The 17,855-nt window shown below is 45.2% G+C and overlaps 1 protein-coding gene across 1 annotated transcript in view; it reads left to right on the top strand.

The window, feature by feature from the left end:
• ADAM19 (ADAM metallopeptidase domain 19) overlaps positions 1-16,372 on the top strand; it is a 117,694-nt gene extending 101,322 nt beyond the window's left edge. Inside the window, exons 10-22 of the mRNA XM_040439940.1 lie at positions 3,345-3,429; positions 3,552-3,691; positions 4,110-4,287; positions 5,397-5,486; positions 5,598-5,793; positions 7,162-7,270; positions 7,774-7,975; positions 10,011-10,088; positions 12,656-12,764; positions 12,849-12,999; positions 13,881-13,941; positions 14,411-14,602; positions 16,016-16,372. Of these exons, the coding sequence (XP_040295874.1) occupies positions 3,345-3,429; positions 3,552-3,691; positions 4,110-4,287; positions 5,397-5,486; positions 5,598-5,793; positions 7,162-7,270; positions 7,774-7,975; positions 10,011-10,088; positions 12,656-12,764; positions 12,849-12,999; positions 13,881-13,941; positions 14,411-14,602; positions 16,016-16,087 (1,663 nt within the window). The 3' untranslated portion in view covers positions 16,088-16,372. The remainder of the gene's footprint in view (positions 1-3,344; positions 3,430-3,551; positions 3,692-4,109; positions 4,288-5,396; positions 5,487-5,597; positions 5,794-7,161; positions 7,271-7,773; positions 7,976-10,010; positions 10,089-12,655; positions 12,765-12,848; positions 13,000-13,880; positions 13,942-14,410; positions 14,603-16,015) is intronic.
• Positions 16,373-17,855: the final 1,483 nt, after the last annotated feature.

Here is a 17,855-nt window from a genome sequence, read left to right as displayed (position 1 = left end):
AGAGAAATGCAGAAGAGAGTCAGAAAGCAAGCAAAAGTCAAGATGTTTAAGGTTCCTGCGGGGGTGTGCTAGTGTGGATGGGGGAAGCAGCAGAAGAGACCAGTGAAGAGAAGGTGAGTAGGTTGTGGTCGGATAGGGGGAGAGGCGAATTAGGAAGGTTAGATAGGGAGCAGAGGCGGGTAAAGATAAGATCCAGAGTGTGACCATCTCTGTGGGTGGGAGCGGAAGACCACTGTGAGAGGCCGAAGGAGGAAGAGAGTGATAGGAGTTTATAGGCGGCTGAGTGGCAGGTGTCAATAGGGATGTTGAAGTCACCCATGATGATAGTGGGGATGTCAACAGAAAGAAAGTGTAGGAGGTTGGAGGGAGAGTAGATGCAAAGAGAGTCTACTTCAAATGAAGTGAGTGTAATGGAGGGTGGCAGTGGAGTTGGGCTGTAGGAGCAGGTGTCTGATAGGAGAAGACCAACTCCTCCACCATGTTTGCTGCCGGGACGGGGGGTGTGTGTGAGTTAAATGAAATCCGCTATAAGAAAGAGCAGCAGGGGAGGAGGTGTCAGACTGTGTCAGCCATGTGTCTGTGAGACCCAGAAAGGAAAGTTTTCGAGAAATAAAGAGGTCATGAATGTAGGACAGTTTGTTACAGACAGAGCGTGTATTTGTGAGTTTTTCGGGGGGTTTAGCTACACTTAGCTCCTCTAAATAATTGTGTTGCATGTGACGCCTGTGGGTCATAGATAAAACCAGTGTGTAAATACGAGACACCCAGTGAGTGAATCCAAGTTTGTAAGTGTGTCACTATGCCTGAGACTGAAAAACACTGGGGACAAGGTGAGATATGTGTGACTATGTTCTATAGTCAGCGCTGTGGAATAAGGTGAGTTTATGCGAATAGATGATATATTACATAATATGGAAGGTTATACTAACGGCATAGTAGTCATAGTTAATGTGCTGGAGTTTCATGATGATCAGCTTGAAGCAAGGAAATATCCAAACTTTCCCTCAGTTACATAATAGCTTTGGCATCCCTGTCTAAGTGCCGTACACTGTACATGCAATGCCAAGAATGTCAGCGCTGGGGCACATTAGATGGGGGCTTTCTAAAAACTGGCTATATACACAATGTAGTGTAAGGTCTTCAGACTAGTTACATTTTATGCAGCAGCTGGTTGACAACACATATGGCTGCCATTCCAGTTGTCTATAGTCCTGTATGGTGATACATATGTCTGGGAAAGGTGGGTGATTACCCCATCAGAGCTGTAGTGGCAGCCATATAGATTTCACACAACTTTCCGATAAAGATATACAGTTGCGGAAATAATTATTTGACCCCTCACTGATTTTGTAAGTTTGTCCAATGACAAAGAAATGAAAAGTCTCAGAACAGTATCATTTCAATGGTAGGTTTATTGTAACAGTGGCAGATAGCACATCAAAAGGAAAATCGAAAAAATAACTTTAAATAAAAGATAGCAACTGATTTGCATTTCATTGAGTGAAATAAGTATTTGAACCCTCTAACAAAAAAAGACTTAATACTTGGTGGAAAAACCCTTGTTTGCAAGCACAGAGGTCAAACGTTTCTTGTAATTGATGACCAAGTTTGCGCACATTTTAGGAGGAATGTTGGTCCACTCCTCTTTGCAGATCATCTCTAAATCCCTAAGGTTTCGAGGCTGTCTCTGTGCAACTCTGAGCTTGAGCTCCCTCCATAGGTTTTCGATTGGATTAAGGTCCGGAGACTGACTAGGCCACTCCATGACCTTAATGTGCTTCTTCTTGAGCCACTCCTTTGTTGCCTTTGCTGTATGTTTTGGGTCATTGTCGTGCTGGAACACCCATCCACGACCCATTTTCAGTTTCCTGGCAGAGGGAAGGAGGTTGTCGCTCAGGATTTCACGATACATGGCTCCGTCCATTTTCCCGTTTATGCGAATAAGTTGTCCTGTGCCCTTAGCAGAAAAACACCCCCAAAGCAAAATGTTTCCACCCCCATGCTTGACGGTGGGGACGGTGTTTTGGGGGTCATAGGCAGCATTTTTCTTCCTCCAAACACAGCGAGTTGAGTTAATGCCAAAGAGCTCTATTTTGGTCTCATCAGACCACAGCACCTTCTCCCAGTCACTCTCTGAATCATTCAGGTGTTCATTGGCAAACTTCAGACGGGCCTGCACATGTGCCTTCCTGAGCAGGGGGACCTTGCGAGCCCTGCAGGATTTTAATCCATTGCGGTGTAATGTGTTTCCAATGGTTTTCTTGGTGACTGTGGTCCCTGCTAATTTGAGGTCATTAACTAACTCCTCCCGTGTAGTTCTAGGATGCTTTTTCACCTTTCTCAGAACCATTGACACCCCACGAGGTGAGATCTTGCGTGGAGCCCCAGAGCGAGGTCGATTGATGGTCATTTTGTGCTCCTTCCATTTTCGAACAATCGCACCAACAGTTGTCACCTTCTCTCCCAGCTTCTTGCTAATGGTTTTGTAGCCCATTCCAGCCTTGTGCAGGTCTACAATTTTGTCTCTGACATCCTTGGACAGCTCTTTGGTCTTTCCCATGTTGGAGAGTTTGGAGTCTGCTTGATTGATTGATTCTGTGGACAGGTGTCTTTTATACAGGTGACTAGTTAAGACAGGTGTCCTTAATGAGGGTGACTAATTGAGTAGAAGTGTCTAACCACTCTGTGGGAGCCAGAACTCTTAATGGTTGGTAGGGGTTCAAATACTTATTTCACTCAATGAAATGCAAATCAGTTGCTATCTTTTATTTAAAGTTATTTTTTCGATTTTCCTTTTGATGTGCTATCTGCCACTGTTACAATAAACCTACCATTGAAATGATACTGTTCTGAGACTTTTCATTTCTTTGTCATTGGACAAACTTACAAAATCAGTGAGGGGTCAAATAATTATTTCCGCCACTGTAAGTAGAATTCACAGAAGAAGTTAAATAAAAAGTTATATTTACTGAAGATTGTTTAATTTTTTGGGCTATCTCTTCCGATCTATATATCCTATTAGGGCATATGAATTTAATAGAGGGGGACAATGCTTGATACACCCCTTGATTAGCCAGAATAGGAAGCCAGTGCAAAGAGGGACTCCCCTTTTGGTGGACTTGGCAAGCCCATGTATTACTTGTACCACATTGACATCATTGGGCATAATTTAATACTACATTCTATCTTCCAGACCCCTAACAAGCAGCACATTGTTGATGGAGCTGGCAAATAAAAGGGAGCTGTCTAGTTTTTTGGGGGGGGATAAGAAATGGATCAGGTTCTGTATGGTGGTTGGTGCCATAGTCTGCCTTGTTTGTAAGATTCCAATCTGTCTCCTGCAGAGGGCGCACTTTCCACGGTACCACAATTGGACTGGCTCCACTGCAGGCAATGTGCTCTTCCTATCAGTCTGGAGGTGTGAACATGGTAAGCACCAAATGTTATTTTTACTATTATTATTGTATTAAATACCAGTTTTATGTACATGGTCCGTTTTCTTCCATTGCATTATTTCTTTCAGTCAGTATAATCTGTTTATGTTACCGCAGGATCATTCAGACAATGCAATTGGAGTGGCGGCCACGATGGCCCATGAAATGGGACATAATTTTGGAATGAGCCATGATGCTGCCGGTTGTTGCACAGCAAAACCGGATGACGGCGGCTGCATCATGGCTGCTGCTACTGGGTGAGTAAACAGTAATAACCTAAAAAGTAGTAACGATAGTGTAAAAAGTAAGTGTGTGATTAGTCACCAAGTCGTGAGACTGACAGTGCCTCAAAACCAGCAATACTACAGCTCTGAAACAATGTCATTACGTCTCAGCACTTGATGCCATCATATTTCTGAGCTAATCCCCTCTCTGCCTATGCCATTGATGGCACCCATACTGCCGCCCCCATTTCTAGCTGCATGTGGACAATACAAACATCAGAAAGGTAATATAACAAAATGCTGCTCCCTGCAGTTATGGAAGGGCATGGCCTCATATCTCCACGATGTGGCATCCTGGTAATATGCTGCCCACCGTGGTAACAGTTGCCAGCGGCTATGCTTATGGCGTAGGATTGAGCTCAGAGTCAGTTGTTTTCTATGCTGTTTTCAGGCATCCTTTCCCCAAAGTGTTCAATGCCTGTAATATACGAGAACTGGACCGCTTCTTACGTTCAGGAGGAGGAATGTGCCTCAGCAACATCCCAGACACCAAGAATCTGTATGGAGGAGCACGTTGTGGCAATGGCTTCTTGGAGGAGGGGGAGCAGTGTGATTGTGGAGATCTTGAGGTAAGAGGTGGTTTCTGTAATATACTCTATGTGTACTTTTGTAACTATTTTTAAATCATTTTAATGCCCTACCGTTTTCTGTCTACAGCTCCTCTGTAGACCTATGTGCATCAAGATAGGTGCTGCTCCTCAGACACTGAGGGGGTATATGCAAGGGATAACATAATTGCAGGACAAAGGTTTGCAGTAACTTTAGTACACATAGCTTTGCACGGGAGCTGCCTACATAAATTAGGCCAAGTTCACACTTCAGTGTTTGGTCAGTTATTAACATCAGTTGTTGTGAGCCAAAACCAGTAGTGCAGCCTACTAAGAGATCAGGTGTAATGTAAAGATTTCCTCCCGTTCTGTGTTTTTGACCCTCACCCGGTTTGGGCTCACAATAACTGATCAAAATAACTGACCAAATAACTGAAGTATGAACTCAGTCCACATTTCCGTTTTTCACTGACGTGTGCTGTCCACACTTTCCACGGACAGCACGCGTACCCATTGATTTAAATGTATCTGTTCACATTTCAGTATTTTTTTTACTGACCGTCAGTAAAAAAAATCACGGAGACATGCACTACTTTGATCCGTGATGCGGACCAAGCACGCCCATTGAAGTCTATGGGTCTGTGAAAATCACTGACACACATCTGTCTTGTGTCCGTGTTGTGTCAGTTTTTCACTGAAGACTAAAAGGAGATTCTTCGGAAATAAATTTTCAGCTCAGCAACGTCAGTGAATTACAGTTGACACACGTATGGTAAAAACGGACACACGGACCAACCACAGATCCTTCACGGACAGCTTCACCGATGAAACATGTATGCTTTTTAACGGACATGTCACTGACACGGAAATGTGAACGAGGCCTGAGAAGGATATTTTAAATGAAAATAATTTGCCTTTTTCATTTCAGGTGAATTAGGGCAATTGACATTGTACACATATAAGCATAGTATGGAGCTTCAAGTCCCGTGCACACCTCTTGCAATCGCCCAGCTATCCATAGACATTAGATACGTGCGTGCTGATATTAGTTGAAATATCATTCTGCAGCGTCTGTCTATGACCAGCTTTCTCTTTAACTTTTAACCCTCATTTTTTATTTTATTTTTTAGCAATGTGATAATCCATGCTGTAATGCCACCACATGCACGCTGCTGCCAGGGGCTGAATGTGCCCATGGGACTTGCTGCCATCATTGCAAAGTAAGACATCTCTCCTGTGTCTGTAGAAACTGTTCTATGCATGGGGTGTAAACTCCGGGACTTATATGAAACACTTGTAGCATAATCCCTGTGTGTAAAATTCCTCATTAGCTCAGGCCACCTGGGTTCCCATGTCGGAAGACATCCAGAGCCTGTGACCTTCCAGAATTCTGTACCGGACATTCTGCTGCGTGTCCTGCTAACTCCTTCCAGATGGATGGAACCTCTTGCCAAAATGGAGAAGCTTTTTGTTACAACGGGAGATGTCTTACCCATCAGCAACAGTGTCAGCAGCTCTGGGGAAATGGTGAGTCAGGCCATGATGGAGAAATGTCTCAGCTTTTATGAAAGTGCCACAGAATGTATACTGTATAGCTATGCTATGCTGGCCAGGCCCGTATTGTGGCCCGCAAACAGCGAGACCGCAATATATTGGCATTGGCACCGGCTGTTTGTGCACCACATCATGAATGTAGACCTATTCACTTGAATGGATCCGCAATCCGGAAGGTGCGTTGCGGACCGGAAGCACAGAACCCCACAGAAGCACTACGGAGTGCTTACGTGGTTTTCTGTCCGTGCCTCCGCACCGCAAAAAAATAGAACATGTTCTATTTTTTTCCTGTTCGGATGGATAATGGACTGTGGTAGCAATTTGCGGTCCCCAATGGACGGAATGGGCTGCACATGCGCATGAGCCCTTAAAGTGAAGGCCTCTTTTTCTAATTCTGTCTTGTCTGGGGAACATAACTCATTAGGAGTATTCGTGTCTTAAAAGACACACTCCATGCAAATTTGCTACACTGGGTTTAGGGGCATCAGTCAGCAGATTAAGGATCCAGTCACACGTCTGTGTGTGTTTTGCGGATCCGCGGACCTCCAAAACACGGACACCGGCAATGTGCGTTCCACATTTTGCGGACCACACATCGCCGGCACTTAATAGAAAATGCCTAATATTGTCTGCTATTGCGGACAAGAATAGGACAGGTTCTGTTTTTTTCGGGAACTGAATTGCGGACCCAGAAGTGCGGATCCGCAATTCCAGATCCGGGCAGCACATAGTGCGGCCCTATAGAAATGAATGGGTCCGCAATTCCATTACGCAAAATGCGCAAATCCCGCAAATCCTGCGCCGTCCATTTTAGTATTAGGCACAGTGAGTGAAGGACTGAAGCAGGCGAGCGTCCTTCACTCACTGTGCCTGCGCCTAATACTAAAATGGACGGCGCGGGATTTGCGGGGCACGGAGGAGACTGAGGATGTCAATCACCTTTACAAGGGCGTGCCAAACGGTGACAGGACGGAGCCTCTAGGTGCTGCAGCAACGCCCCACTAGCACCTAGAGGCTCATTTTCATATTATAAAAGTCCTTATTTAGCGCGAATGGCGGCAGGCAGGGAGATATAAGTCATACAGTTATGTTCTGCTGACAATAGCACATCGCTAATGTCAGCCAGCTACATAACGATTTTTCTGATGACAGAAACCCTTTAAGTTTACCCAAAGTGATCCTTTAATGATTCTGTTTGGTGGATTATCAGGATTTTACACTATCGGCCTACCCAGACACAGCCACATCTATATAAAGATGGATATACTGTATCTCCTATAGATTTTCTGTGGGGAACATCACCATACAGTACTCAACATGTACATTGTGTATGTATTACAGGAGCGAGCATAGCGCCGAATGTGTGCTTTGAAAGGATCAATGCAGCTGGCGATCAGTATGGCAACTGCGGTCGAGATATGAATGGTGAATACAGGAAGTGTGAAACCAAGTGAGTGGGCTGTGTAGTAGTCCAGCTCAAATGGGGCTACATTACCAATATTCGATGTGCCATAACTTAGCAAAGCAGAACCTATGCGATACCTGAGGTCGTCATGGCAGACACTTCCCCAGCAGCAGATCTCAGTGAAGATAAAAATCGGACACTGGATTTCAACACCTGATTCTATTCTCGGGAAGATAAACCTCTGATAGAAGTGTCAGCAGTTTTCTCCCGCTCTCCCCATTCACTAAATATGCATGCTCGGCCGAGCTAAGCATGCATATGTATGGGAAGATCAGGAGGGATAGCTGCAGCCGACAGTTATGACCAGCTTGAGGGATCAGCTCACTGCTGGAGGAATGGCCTTATAAGAGATGGTTGTCCTGGTGAACAAAACCATTGGGCATGGCCCAATTCATCTGTGGTATGTAGGGCAGCATAAGTGCAGTAATCACTGATAATTCTTTAGTTAGAGCAACTTTTCTATAAGTCGTATTGTCTGTTCTTTCTAGACATGCCAAGTGTGGGAAGATCCAATGCTTAAGCTCTGCCTTTAAACCCATTGAACAAAACGCAGTTGCGATAGACACCACTATTACCGTGCAGGGGAGACGCATTCTCTGCAGGGGGACACATGTTTACAGAATAACTGAAGAGGAAGATATGATGGATCCAGGCCTTGTCCTTTCAGGCACTAAATGCGGACTGAATGAGGTTGGATATACTCTATCCTATGTCTTCTTCTATTGAATTTCCTAAAAAAAACATATTGCCGTGTATAAGTATAGTATAAGCAATGCTAGATCACCATATAAAGAAAAGTTCTGCAACTTTCTAGTAAACTTTGTGTGATCATGGCAATGATCTCTGTTTGCTGCCAGTGAATTATTTACACCCAGAGGCTGTCAGCCTCAGACCTCCTCACATCTGAGAGTCTGTTACAGCTGTATCCAGTGTACAGTCATGGCCAGAAGTTTTGAGGTCGACACAAATTTTGGTTTTTACAAAGTCTGTTGCTTCAATTTTTATGATAGCAATGTGCATTAACTCTATATTATGAAGAATGATCAGATGAATTACAATTAATTGTAACTTAATTCCTTATCATGAAAATTAACTTAATCACAAAAAAAAAATTTCCACTGCATTTCAGCCCTGCTACATTTAATTTCAGCAAGAGCCAGGACCATCTCCTAGAGGGGACTTAAAGTGGATTTAGACGGGCCGAGAAGCAGCAGATTGTCGCGAAGGAAGTGTTCCTTCCCAACATTCGGCTGCTCGATAAGTGGAGGTGAAGCTCAGCATTTGCATGCAGCGATCACCTCCACAGGTGATCGCTCATCCTCATACAGCTGCATTGTTTCTGGGCAGCAGATCACTGTTTAGATGGCACGATCTGCTGCCCAGAAACGATCATTTAGGTGCCTGCACTAATGACAGTTTCACCCAATGAACGAGCTTTTCGCTCATTCATCGGGTGATCGGCTGCATCTTTAGATGGACAGATTGTCCAATTATTGCTCCATCTAAGTCCACCTTTAGCTACAGGAGCCGTTCCCCACTAGTGCAGAGATTGCTCAGCAATGGCAGCAGGCAGGTGTGAGTGCATCTGTACGCATAGGTAGGCGAAGGCTTTTGGAGGATGGCCTGGTATCAAGAAGGGCAGCAAAGAAGCCACTTCTCTCCAAGAAAAACATCAAGGACAGACTGACATTCTGCAGGAATTACAGGGATTGGACTGGGAAGGACTGGAGTAAAGTTATTTTCTCTGACTGTCTAGAGAAGGAAAATGATTGTCTGGAGAAGAAAAGGTGAGCGCTACCATGAGTCCTGTGTCGTACCAACAGTTGAGACCATTCATGTGTGAGGTTGTTTCTCATCCAAGGGAGTGGGCTCACTCAAAGTTTTGCCTAAGAACACTGCCGTGAATAAAGAATGGAATCAAAACATCCACCAAGAGCAACTGCTCCCAATGATCCTGGAGAAAGTTGGTGATGCTTTTTCCAGCATGATGGAGACCATGTCACAAGGCAAAAGTGATAACTAAGCGGGTTGGTGAAATTCTGAGGAGTTTCCTGGTCATGGACCCAAATCTTAATTCCATTGAGAACCTGAAATTGTGCTAAACTCTGAGCACTGATTAGGTAAAAATGGGTTGCCATCAAGATTTGGCCCAGAAGCTGATATCCATCATGTCAGGGTAAATTGCAGAAGTCTTAAAAAAGAAGGGTCAACACTGAAAATATTGAGTGTATAAACTTGTATGTATTTGTTAATAAAAGTTAAAAAAAAACTTACAAAATGCTTATAATTGTACTTCAGTATACCATAGAAACATCTGACAAAAAGATCTAAAAACACGGAAGCAACAGACTTTGTGAAAACCAAAATTTGTGTCAATCGTAAAACTTTTGACCACAACTGTAGACAGCAGCATAAACCTTTACTGTCCTGATAATTAGCTCCAATGTAGCGGTGAAGATAAAATGTCAGATCAGCCTAACAAATTGTCTTCCTTATGTACAAGACTTGTGTAATGAAATATTCTGTTCCTGATATTCTTGTATTGTATAAAGTGGGGTCCACTTTATACAATACAAGAATATCCGGAACAGAATATTTCATTACACAAGTCTTGTACATAAGGAAGACAAATGTTATGACCCCTCCCCCATAACATTTGGAAATGGACTGTGGGAATGAGGACCTGGATTGCTCCACATCTTATAATGTAATTTATTTTCTGCAGCTTTGCTTTGAAGGACAGTGCAAAAATATATCATTCTTGCAAGTGGATGAATGTGCTAAGAAATGCAGTGGAAATGGGGTGAGTATATCTGGTCTCTTTTATATCCTGAAACATCTGGCATTAAGTTCCAAATTCAACAAGAAAAGCGGCAAAAAGCAATAAAATCAGTTGGGTAAATTTAAGGGGGTTGTCTCATTAACCACAGGATAGAGGATTTGTGTGTGATTGAAGGGAGCCCGACCACTGGGGCTCTCTCTGATCACGAAAACGGGGGCCAGTGCTCCCTGTTGAATGGAGAGACATGCATGTCCGCTGCTCCACTAAACTCTATGGACTGCCAGATAGGGCCGGTTCTAGGTGAAATGGGGCCCTGGGGCGAAAAACAATAAGGGGCCCCCCCATGACACTTGATGACTTTTACAGAAGAAACTGTATATTTTGGGGCACAGTGTAGCGGTATACTGTATATTGTGGGGCACAGTGTAGGCTATATGTGTATAACATAAACATAATTCATATGAAAACTTACAGTTACTTGGCTTGGCCCTTGGGGATCTCGGACACCACTTCCACACTTTGGCCGGGGGCTCGGCGGAGCTGATGTTGTGTTTTATCCTAATGAGAAAGATTTCATAATAAGAATTTGGAGAAGGGGCAGAGAGATAGCAGAGCAGGGAGAGGATGGTGCTGCTACTAAGGGGTCATACCACGGGGGAGTAATAAAGCCCACCATAATGCCCCCCCAGTAGAAATAATTCTCCTTATAATGTGACAGTGCAAAAAATACCCCCTTGTAATGCCCCCAGTTGAGCTAATGTCCCCATAGTGCTCCCATAATGTGCCAGTATAAAATACCCCTATATAGTGACCCCAGTAAATGCCCCCATAGTGCTCCTCTCCCCCCTAGTGCCCCCCATAATGTACCAGTATAAAATGCCCAATATATAGTGCGCCAGTAGATGCCCTCAGTGTCCCTCATAATTTGTAAGCATAAAATACCCCTTCTCAGTGCCCCCGTAGATGACCCCATAGTAGTCCTCTCCCCCCTTCCCCATTGTACCCACCACAATGTGTCCCAGTATAAAATGCCCCTATACAGAGCCCCCATATAAAATAACCGTTCTTTGTGGCCTCAGTAGATGCCCCTATAGTGCCACCAATAATGTGCCAGTAAGAAGTGCACCCATAGATGTCCCCCAATAATGTGCCAGTAAAATGTGCCCTCATAGATGCCCTCCAATCATGTGCCAGTAGCCTGAGCCCCCCATCAACATGTGCCAGTAGCCATAGGCGCCCCCCCCCCTATCATGTGCCAGTAGCCATAGGCGGCCCCCCTATCATGTGCCAGTAGCCATAGGGCCCCCCTATCATGTGCCAGTAGCCTGAGCCCCCCATCAACATGTGCCAGTAGCCATAGTCGGCCCCCCCTATCATGTGCCAGTAGCCATAGGCGGCCCCCCCTATCATGTGCCAGTAGCCATAGGCGGCCCCCCCCCTATCATGTGCCAGTAGCCATAGGGCCCCCCTATCATGTGCCACTAACCATAGGGCCCCCCCATCATGTGCCACTAGCCATAGGGCCCCCCCATCATGTGCCACTAGCCATAGGGCCCCCCCATCATGTGCCACTAGCCATAGGGCCCCCCCTATCATGTGCCACTAGCCATAGGGCCCCCCTATCATGTGCCACTAGCCATAGGGCCCCCCCCTATCATGTGCCACTAGCCATAGGCCACTCCCCTATCATTTGCCAGTAGCCACCAGTATTGTACAGAAAAAAAACAAAAAGAAAAAAAACACATACTTACCTCCTTGGCAGCAATGCGATGCAGGCCTTTTCCGGCCTGTTTCCCGCGCTGTGTACGACTCAGGGCTCAGGCGGCGCGATGACGTCATCGCGCCGCCTGCCGGCCTCTGATAGGCTGCTGGTCTAGTGCCTGCAGCCTATCAGAGGAAGGAAAAGGGACACACCTCTCCCTCCCCTGCCGCACAGCCATCTGTATCGCTGTCCTGACGACAGCAATACAGATGACTGGAGATGAGCGCTCATCTCCGTGTGATTGTCCTGCCTAAAGTTAGTTGCGGTCCGGCGCGGGGGGGGCCCCTAAGGACTCCGGGGCCTAGGGGCAATTGCCCCCTTGCCTCTATGGAAGTGCCGGCCCTGCTGCCAGAGATAGCCAAGTACAAGCACTCATCTATCTCCTATAGCCCATAGAGCCGAATGGAGCAGCGGTGTGCATGACCGTGATTGGTGGAGGCCATAGCAGTCAGAACCCCGCCAATCAGACACTTATCCCCTATCCTACAGATAGGGGATAAGTTGTCTTAATGGGACATACCCTTTAAAAGGTAGTTTGCTTTAGAAATGCCCTTTTGTTAGCAGGGCCTCCAGATGATAAGCCGAGCACAGCTTGTCCTGTTGGTGAAGCCACCTGTTATGCTGTTTTCTGTGAGAGAACGCAGCAGGTAGTGATAAGTGTTCCTGCAGCGCCACCACAGTACAAATGAAGTATTGCACTGGTATTACTCTGTGGTTCATTATTCTTAATATTGTCCTGCCAGCTCATATCTAATCTGATGATATCTAATAATGTTAAATTACCTGTAAACCCCTTTTTGAAACTAACATACAGTATAATCTACAGATTTGCAATAATAACCAGAACTGCCATTGTCTCCCTGGATGGAGGCCTCCCTATTGTAACCAGACAGGTAATGGCGGCAGTTTAGACAGTGGACCGGTGCCTGCAGATAGTAAGTCCTCTAAGACTTCATTTTTCCTATAATTATATCGGTATTCACTGGCATTGCATCTGATTTTACCTCTATTATTGCCAGGTTCACAGTCTGTGGTCTTCTGGATCTTTATTCCTCTATCATTACTAGCTGGGATTATACTGATGTTGTCCATATACCTCCACAAACACGGGTTTTTAAAAAAATGCCTTCAGTCGGACAATGTGCCTGTAGCAGGGTCTCTGCACAAGAGGTAGGCGTATTATTACTGAATGTCCCCCTGTATAAAAGATTAGTGAAGAAGGGTAATTTCACCACTCCCAGTGCCCATTCCTCCTGGTCTCCGCCAGCATACCATGTGAACCTCCAGAACGCCTGTTGTCCAAAATGTAATAAACATGGCTGCTTTCTTCCAGAAACGGCACCACACCTGTGCACAGGTTATATGTAGTATTGCAGTTCAGCCTTATAACCTTCAGTGGAGCTGAGCTGCAGTGCCAGACACAACCTATGGACAGATGTGGCGCTGTTTCGGGCCGAAAGCCACCATGTTCTCATTCTGGACAACTCTTTTAAAGACGAGTGTGACAGATTTACGGCTGTAAGAGCTACTGCTTTTTACATTTTATTTGAGGTTGGACGTTGACTTTTAGAGTTGTTAACATTCAGGCAGCCCTTTCACAAATGCCCCTTTTCATGTTTAGAAAATGGGGTTGCTCTTTGCTTGTAAAAACCCGTCAGTTGAAATCAGAAGATATGTCTAGATGTGTGTGACATCACATGTGAGAAGGCCGCGGAGCTACTGCGAGTGCTGGTGCTTTTTTAAACAGCTGACCTGTGGTGGTGGTGCTGGGTGTCGGACCCCCACCAATCAAATACTCCGGATAGGTCATCACTATAAAAGTCTCCTTTTTAACTGCTGTAAATTTTTTGGAAGAAAGGGGAGAGGTGTGGATAAAGAGATAAGTTATAAATGTTTTCTTTGGCTATTATATAAAGCTACTGTTTTCTACAAATTCTGTACTATGCCTTATTCTAAAACTGTACTATGTATTAACCCCAATTCATAACATGAACTAACTACATTTTTCCCATATTAATATAATATTGTTTTAAATATTTTTACTTTATAAGTGAAAGTGGGGAGAAAGCAAGACTTGATTCTTCCTCGAGACCCAAACCTCAGACTCACATGGTAAGTTTGTCATGTTGGGACAATGGTTTGTAGTCGGGTGGAAAGTACTTGACAACTAATACCTATAGTATCTACAGTAAGGCCTCCTGCACACACAAAGTTGATTCTGTGTTTTTATTTGCCGGTAAAACACATATTCTTTGTTCACAAATTTTTTGCATGTAATTTTCATGCATTTTTTCTGTATAGAGAGGTGTATGGGAAAACACCTGGAAAAAAATTCATAGCCAGAGCATGCTGCAATTAAAAATATATATGATGGACTCCAAAAACACATCTAAAAAAAAAATATGTTGCATTTCCAAATTCCTGTAGACTCACAGCTCACATTTGGATATGAGGGGCAAATAAACATACCCAGAAGCTGTTTCTAGGTGTGTAGTACTCTAATGTCACATTATCATAGCCTGGTGTGAACAAGCCCTATGCAGCTTCCTTGTAATATTGGAAACATGATGTTCTTGCACAGTGCCCGAAGAGACCAATCAACTTGCAGTCCAGTACCAGGACGGAAGAACAAAGGTCAGCAGCCAGACATCAGCCTAGTCACCACCCGGTCAGCAAGCAGCTAGAGAGGGGTGCTGTAAAAAATACTCATCAACTGAGAATTCCTCCACCAAGCAGACCACCACCACCACCCCCAACTCAAGCACCCACTAAGGTAAAGGTGATGTGATAAGGGCAGAGAAATACAAGATACTTTTAAAAAGATTGAACAGGATTAGAAAAACATGGCTACTTTTTTCTAAATACAACACCACACCGGCTCAGTATTGCAACGCAGAACAGTCACTTTCAGGAAGATGAGCTGCAGTATTACCCACGTCATATAGACAGGGCTGGCACTGTTGCCGGAAGATAGCAGTCATGTTTTTTTCTAATTCTGGACAACCCAACTGTGTCTTTCAGTAGGAGTCAAGAACCACTTTTAAAGAATAGATGCTCTGGCTTCCTGAATAGTGACAATATAACACTGGGTTCTCAGAACAGTGACACAACCAGATCGGCAGGGGCTAAACATCTGTGGCAGTGGCTTATCCGAGGATGTAAGGTGAAATACAACATGCCAAGCAGGACAAAATTACCTTTGGAAGAGCTTGTATCATCAGGATTAGTGTGAATATGAGCTTTTATTCTGCCAGACACTGTAAGGACCCAGGAGGTGGAGCCTGACTATAAAGTGCCTTCTGCTCTGAGCTGCTTCCCAGTCCCTCTTCTCTGATCTGAGGGACAGCTGTAGTGGTTTTCTGGTTGGATGCTACAGCTGTCACTCAGAACAGAGAGGATAAATGCAGAGAGCGCTTCACAGTTGTCACTTACAGGAGCAGAACCTGGCAGAGTAAAAGTTCATGCTCATGCTTCTCCTAATGAGAAAAGGTATGTTTGTACTGCTCTCCCCAGCCTCTACCCAGTGCTGTCAACAGGCTTATGGAAACTGCCGAGTGGGCTGGTGTTTCATTGTTTTCATAGAAAATAGCGTAGCACCGCAAGCTAGGCTGTTTCCGTAACTTGGGAGTTACAGTAGCCTGTTTACGTAGTTCCAATTCACTGCAATGGGAGTTGTGGAAATAGCGGAGTGCCAGCCCGCTCAGCAGTTTCCATAGGTCCGGCCACCTGGAGTTAGTGTTTAGTCCCATCTCACTGTGGAAACAGCCAGATGGGACAACCCCTTTAATAGATTATCCTGGCCTAAACCACCTTCATTAACCCCGGTACCATTTCCAGGACAATTAGGTGGTAATCATGGTCATCAATCACCCCTAAGTCCATGGACAGTCGGAGAGGAGGGATTTTGCCATCTCCAGTGTGGGCACCAACCTGCATGGAGACTTTCTAAAAGCCTCTCTAGATAGATATGAAAGGAAAGTTTCTGACAACATATGACAAACACAATAAATGATAATTGATAACATTTTCTTATTTCACTGGAAAGACCACTGTCTGGGAATAAATGACATATAGTCACATATACACCACACGGAAAGTTCTTGCTTGTTTTCTCAGGTTTCTTTGATCTCTTAGTTTATGAAATGAATTTACTGTGACTGATCTGAATGTTGTTCTGATCTTATAGGCATTACAGCCCCCTAGAAAAACTCCACCGCCTGTACCCCCAAGCAGGACGAGGCTGACCGCCAAGGTCTGAAGAGGAACATTTGCAGATGATCTGTGACATTATGTTTAAAGGGACAAGATAGCTTTAATTTCAGCATAGAGATTAAAGGCAGTATTATAAGATGAGCTGCCAGTATTGTTGACTCCTGTGTAAATGATTTAGGGGTTCTAAGAACTGGAGATATGCAAGATCATGGGGTCAGGAACAGTGGCGTGCCTAGGGTGTTCGGCACCAGGGGCGAGTCCTTTCTCTGCCCCCCCCCCCCCCCCCAATACTTGACCACATACCTCTTACATCCAGGGACATCTCCTGTCATGTAGACCTTCTCTTTCCTCTTCTCCTCTGTTAGACCGCCATGACAAATTCTTTCAGCCGCATCTCGTCTCTACAGAGTTTGTAACACAGACATGTTCGATTTCTCAGTTTTTCCTCCCATCCTGGTGTCCCCACAGTGTCATCCTGCTGCCACCCCCAATACTGTGCCCGTTGTGCCCCCCACTGCCCCAGGTACTATACTGCTGAAAAAATAGTGACCCCAGTAGACATAATTGGGGTCATTTATCAAACTGGTGTAACGTAGAACTGGATTTCCAAAAGAGCTATCAAATATGAAAGGTGGAATCTGATTGGCTGCTATGGGCAACTAAGCCAGTTCTACTTTACACCAGTTTGATAAATTACCCCAAATGTCCCTATAGTTTCCACAGCAGCTATAATGTCCCCTAGAGCAGTGTTTCCCAACCAGTGTGCCTCCAGCTGTTGCAAAACTACAACTCCCAGCATGCCCGGACAGCCTTTGGCTGTGTGGGCATGCTGGGAGTTGTAGTTTTGCAACAGCTGGAGGCACACTGGTTGGGAAACACTGCCCTAGAGTGCCCCCAGTATTAATAACACCCTATATTGTGCTCCAGGCAATAACCCCTGTATAGTGTCCCCAAAAATAATAGAATTGCCCCTACAGTGCCTCCCCAATAACAATGCCCCCCACGCTGCCCCCATATAGTAATTTACCCCACACTGCCCCCTATAGTAATCCCCTCATACTAATTTCACCCCCACACAGTAATTTCCCCGACACTGCCCCCCACACAGTAGTTTCCCACACACAGTAGTTTCCCCCATACTGCCCCCCCCACAGTAGTTTCCCCCATACTGCCCCCCCACAGTAGTTTCCCCCACACTGACCCCCCCACAGTAATTTCCCCCACACTGTAATTTCCCCCACACTGTAATTTCCCCCACACTGCCCCATATAGTAATTTGCCCCACACAGTAGTTTCCCCCACACTGCCCCCCCACAGTTATTTCCCCCACTCTGCCCCCACACAGTGGTTTCCCCCACACTGCCCCATATAGTAATTTGCCCCCACATAGTAATTTGCCCCCACACTCCCCTATATAGTAATTTGCCCCCTACATAGTAATCCCTCCCACAATTATTTGCCCCCACATAGTAATCCCTCCCATAATTATTGCCCCCACATAGTAATCCCTCCCATAATAATTTGCCCCCACACAGTATCCCACCATAATATTTTTCCCCCACATGTCCTCCTGTGTGCCCCCCCATGTCGTCCCCCACTGTTGGCACATAAAATAAAAAATAAATAAAAGCTAAATACTCACCTGCGCTTGCAGATGAAAGGAAGGCGCGCACACTTCACTGTGCTGCTGCATCCCGGCAAAGGCGCATGATGACGTTATCACGCACGCCTGCGCCGGGATTTCACTACTGCATAGGCTTCAGGCCTACTAGGCCTGAAGCCTATGGCAGTGATCGGCGGTGGGGCAGGGAATT

This window comes from Bufo bufo, chromosome 1, assembly GCF_905171765.1.
Source record: "Bufo bufo chromosome 1, aBufBuf1.1, whole genome shotgun sequence".
Classification (NCBI taxonomy): Eukaryota; Metazoa; Chordata; class Amphibia; order Anura; family Bufonidae; genus Bufo; species Bufo bufo.
Note: the sequence above shows the minus strand (reverse complement) of the source record. Positions and strands in the feature narration are given on the sequence as shown.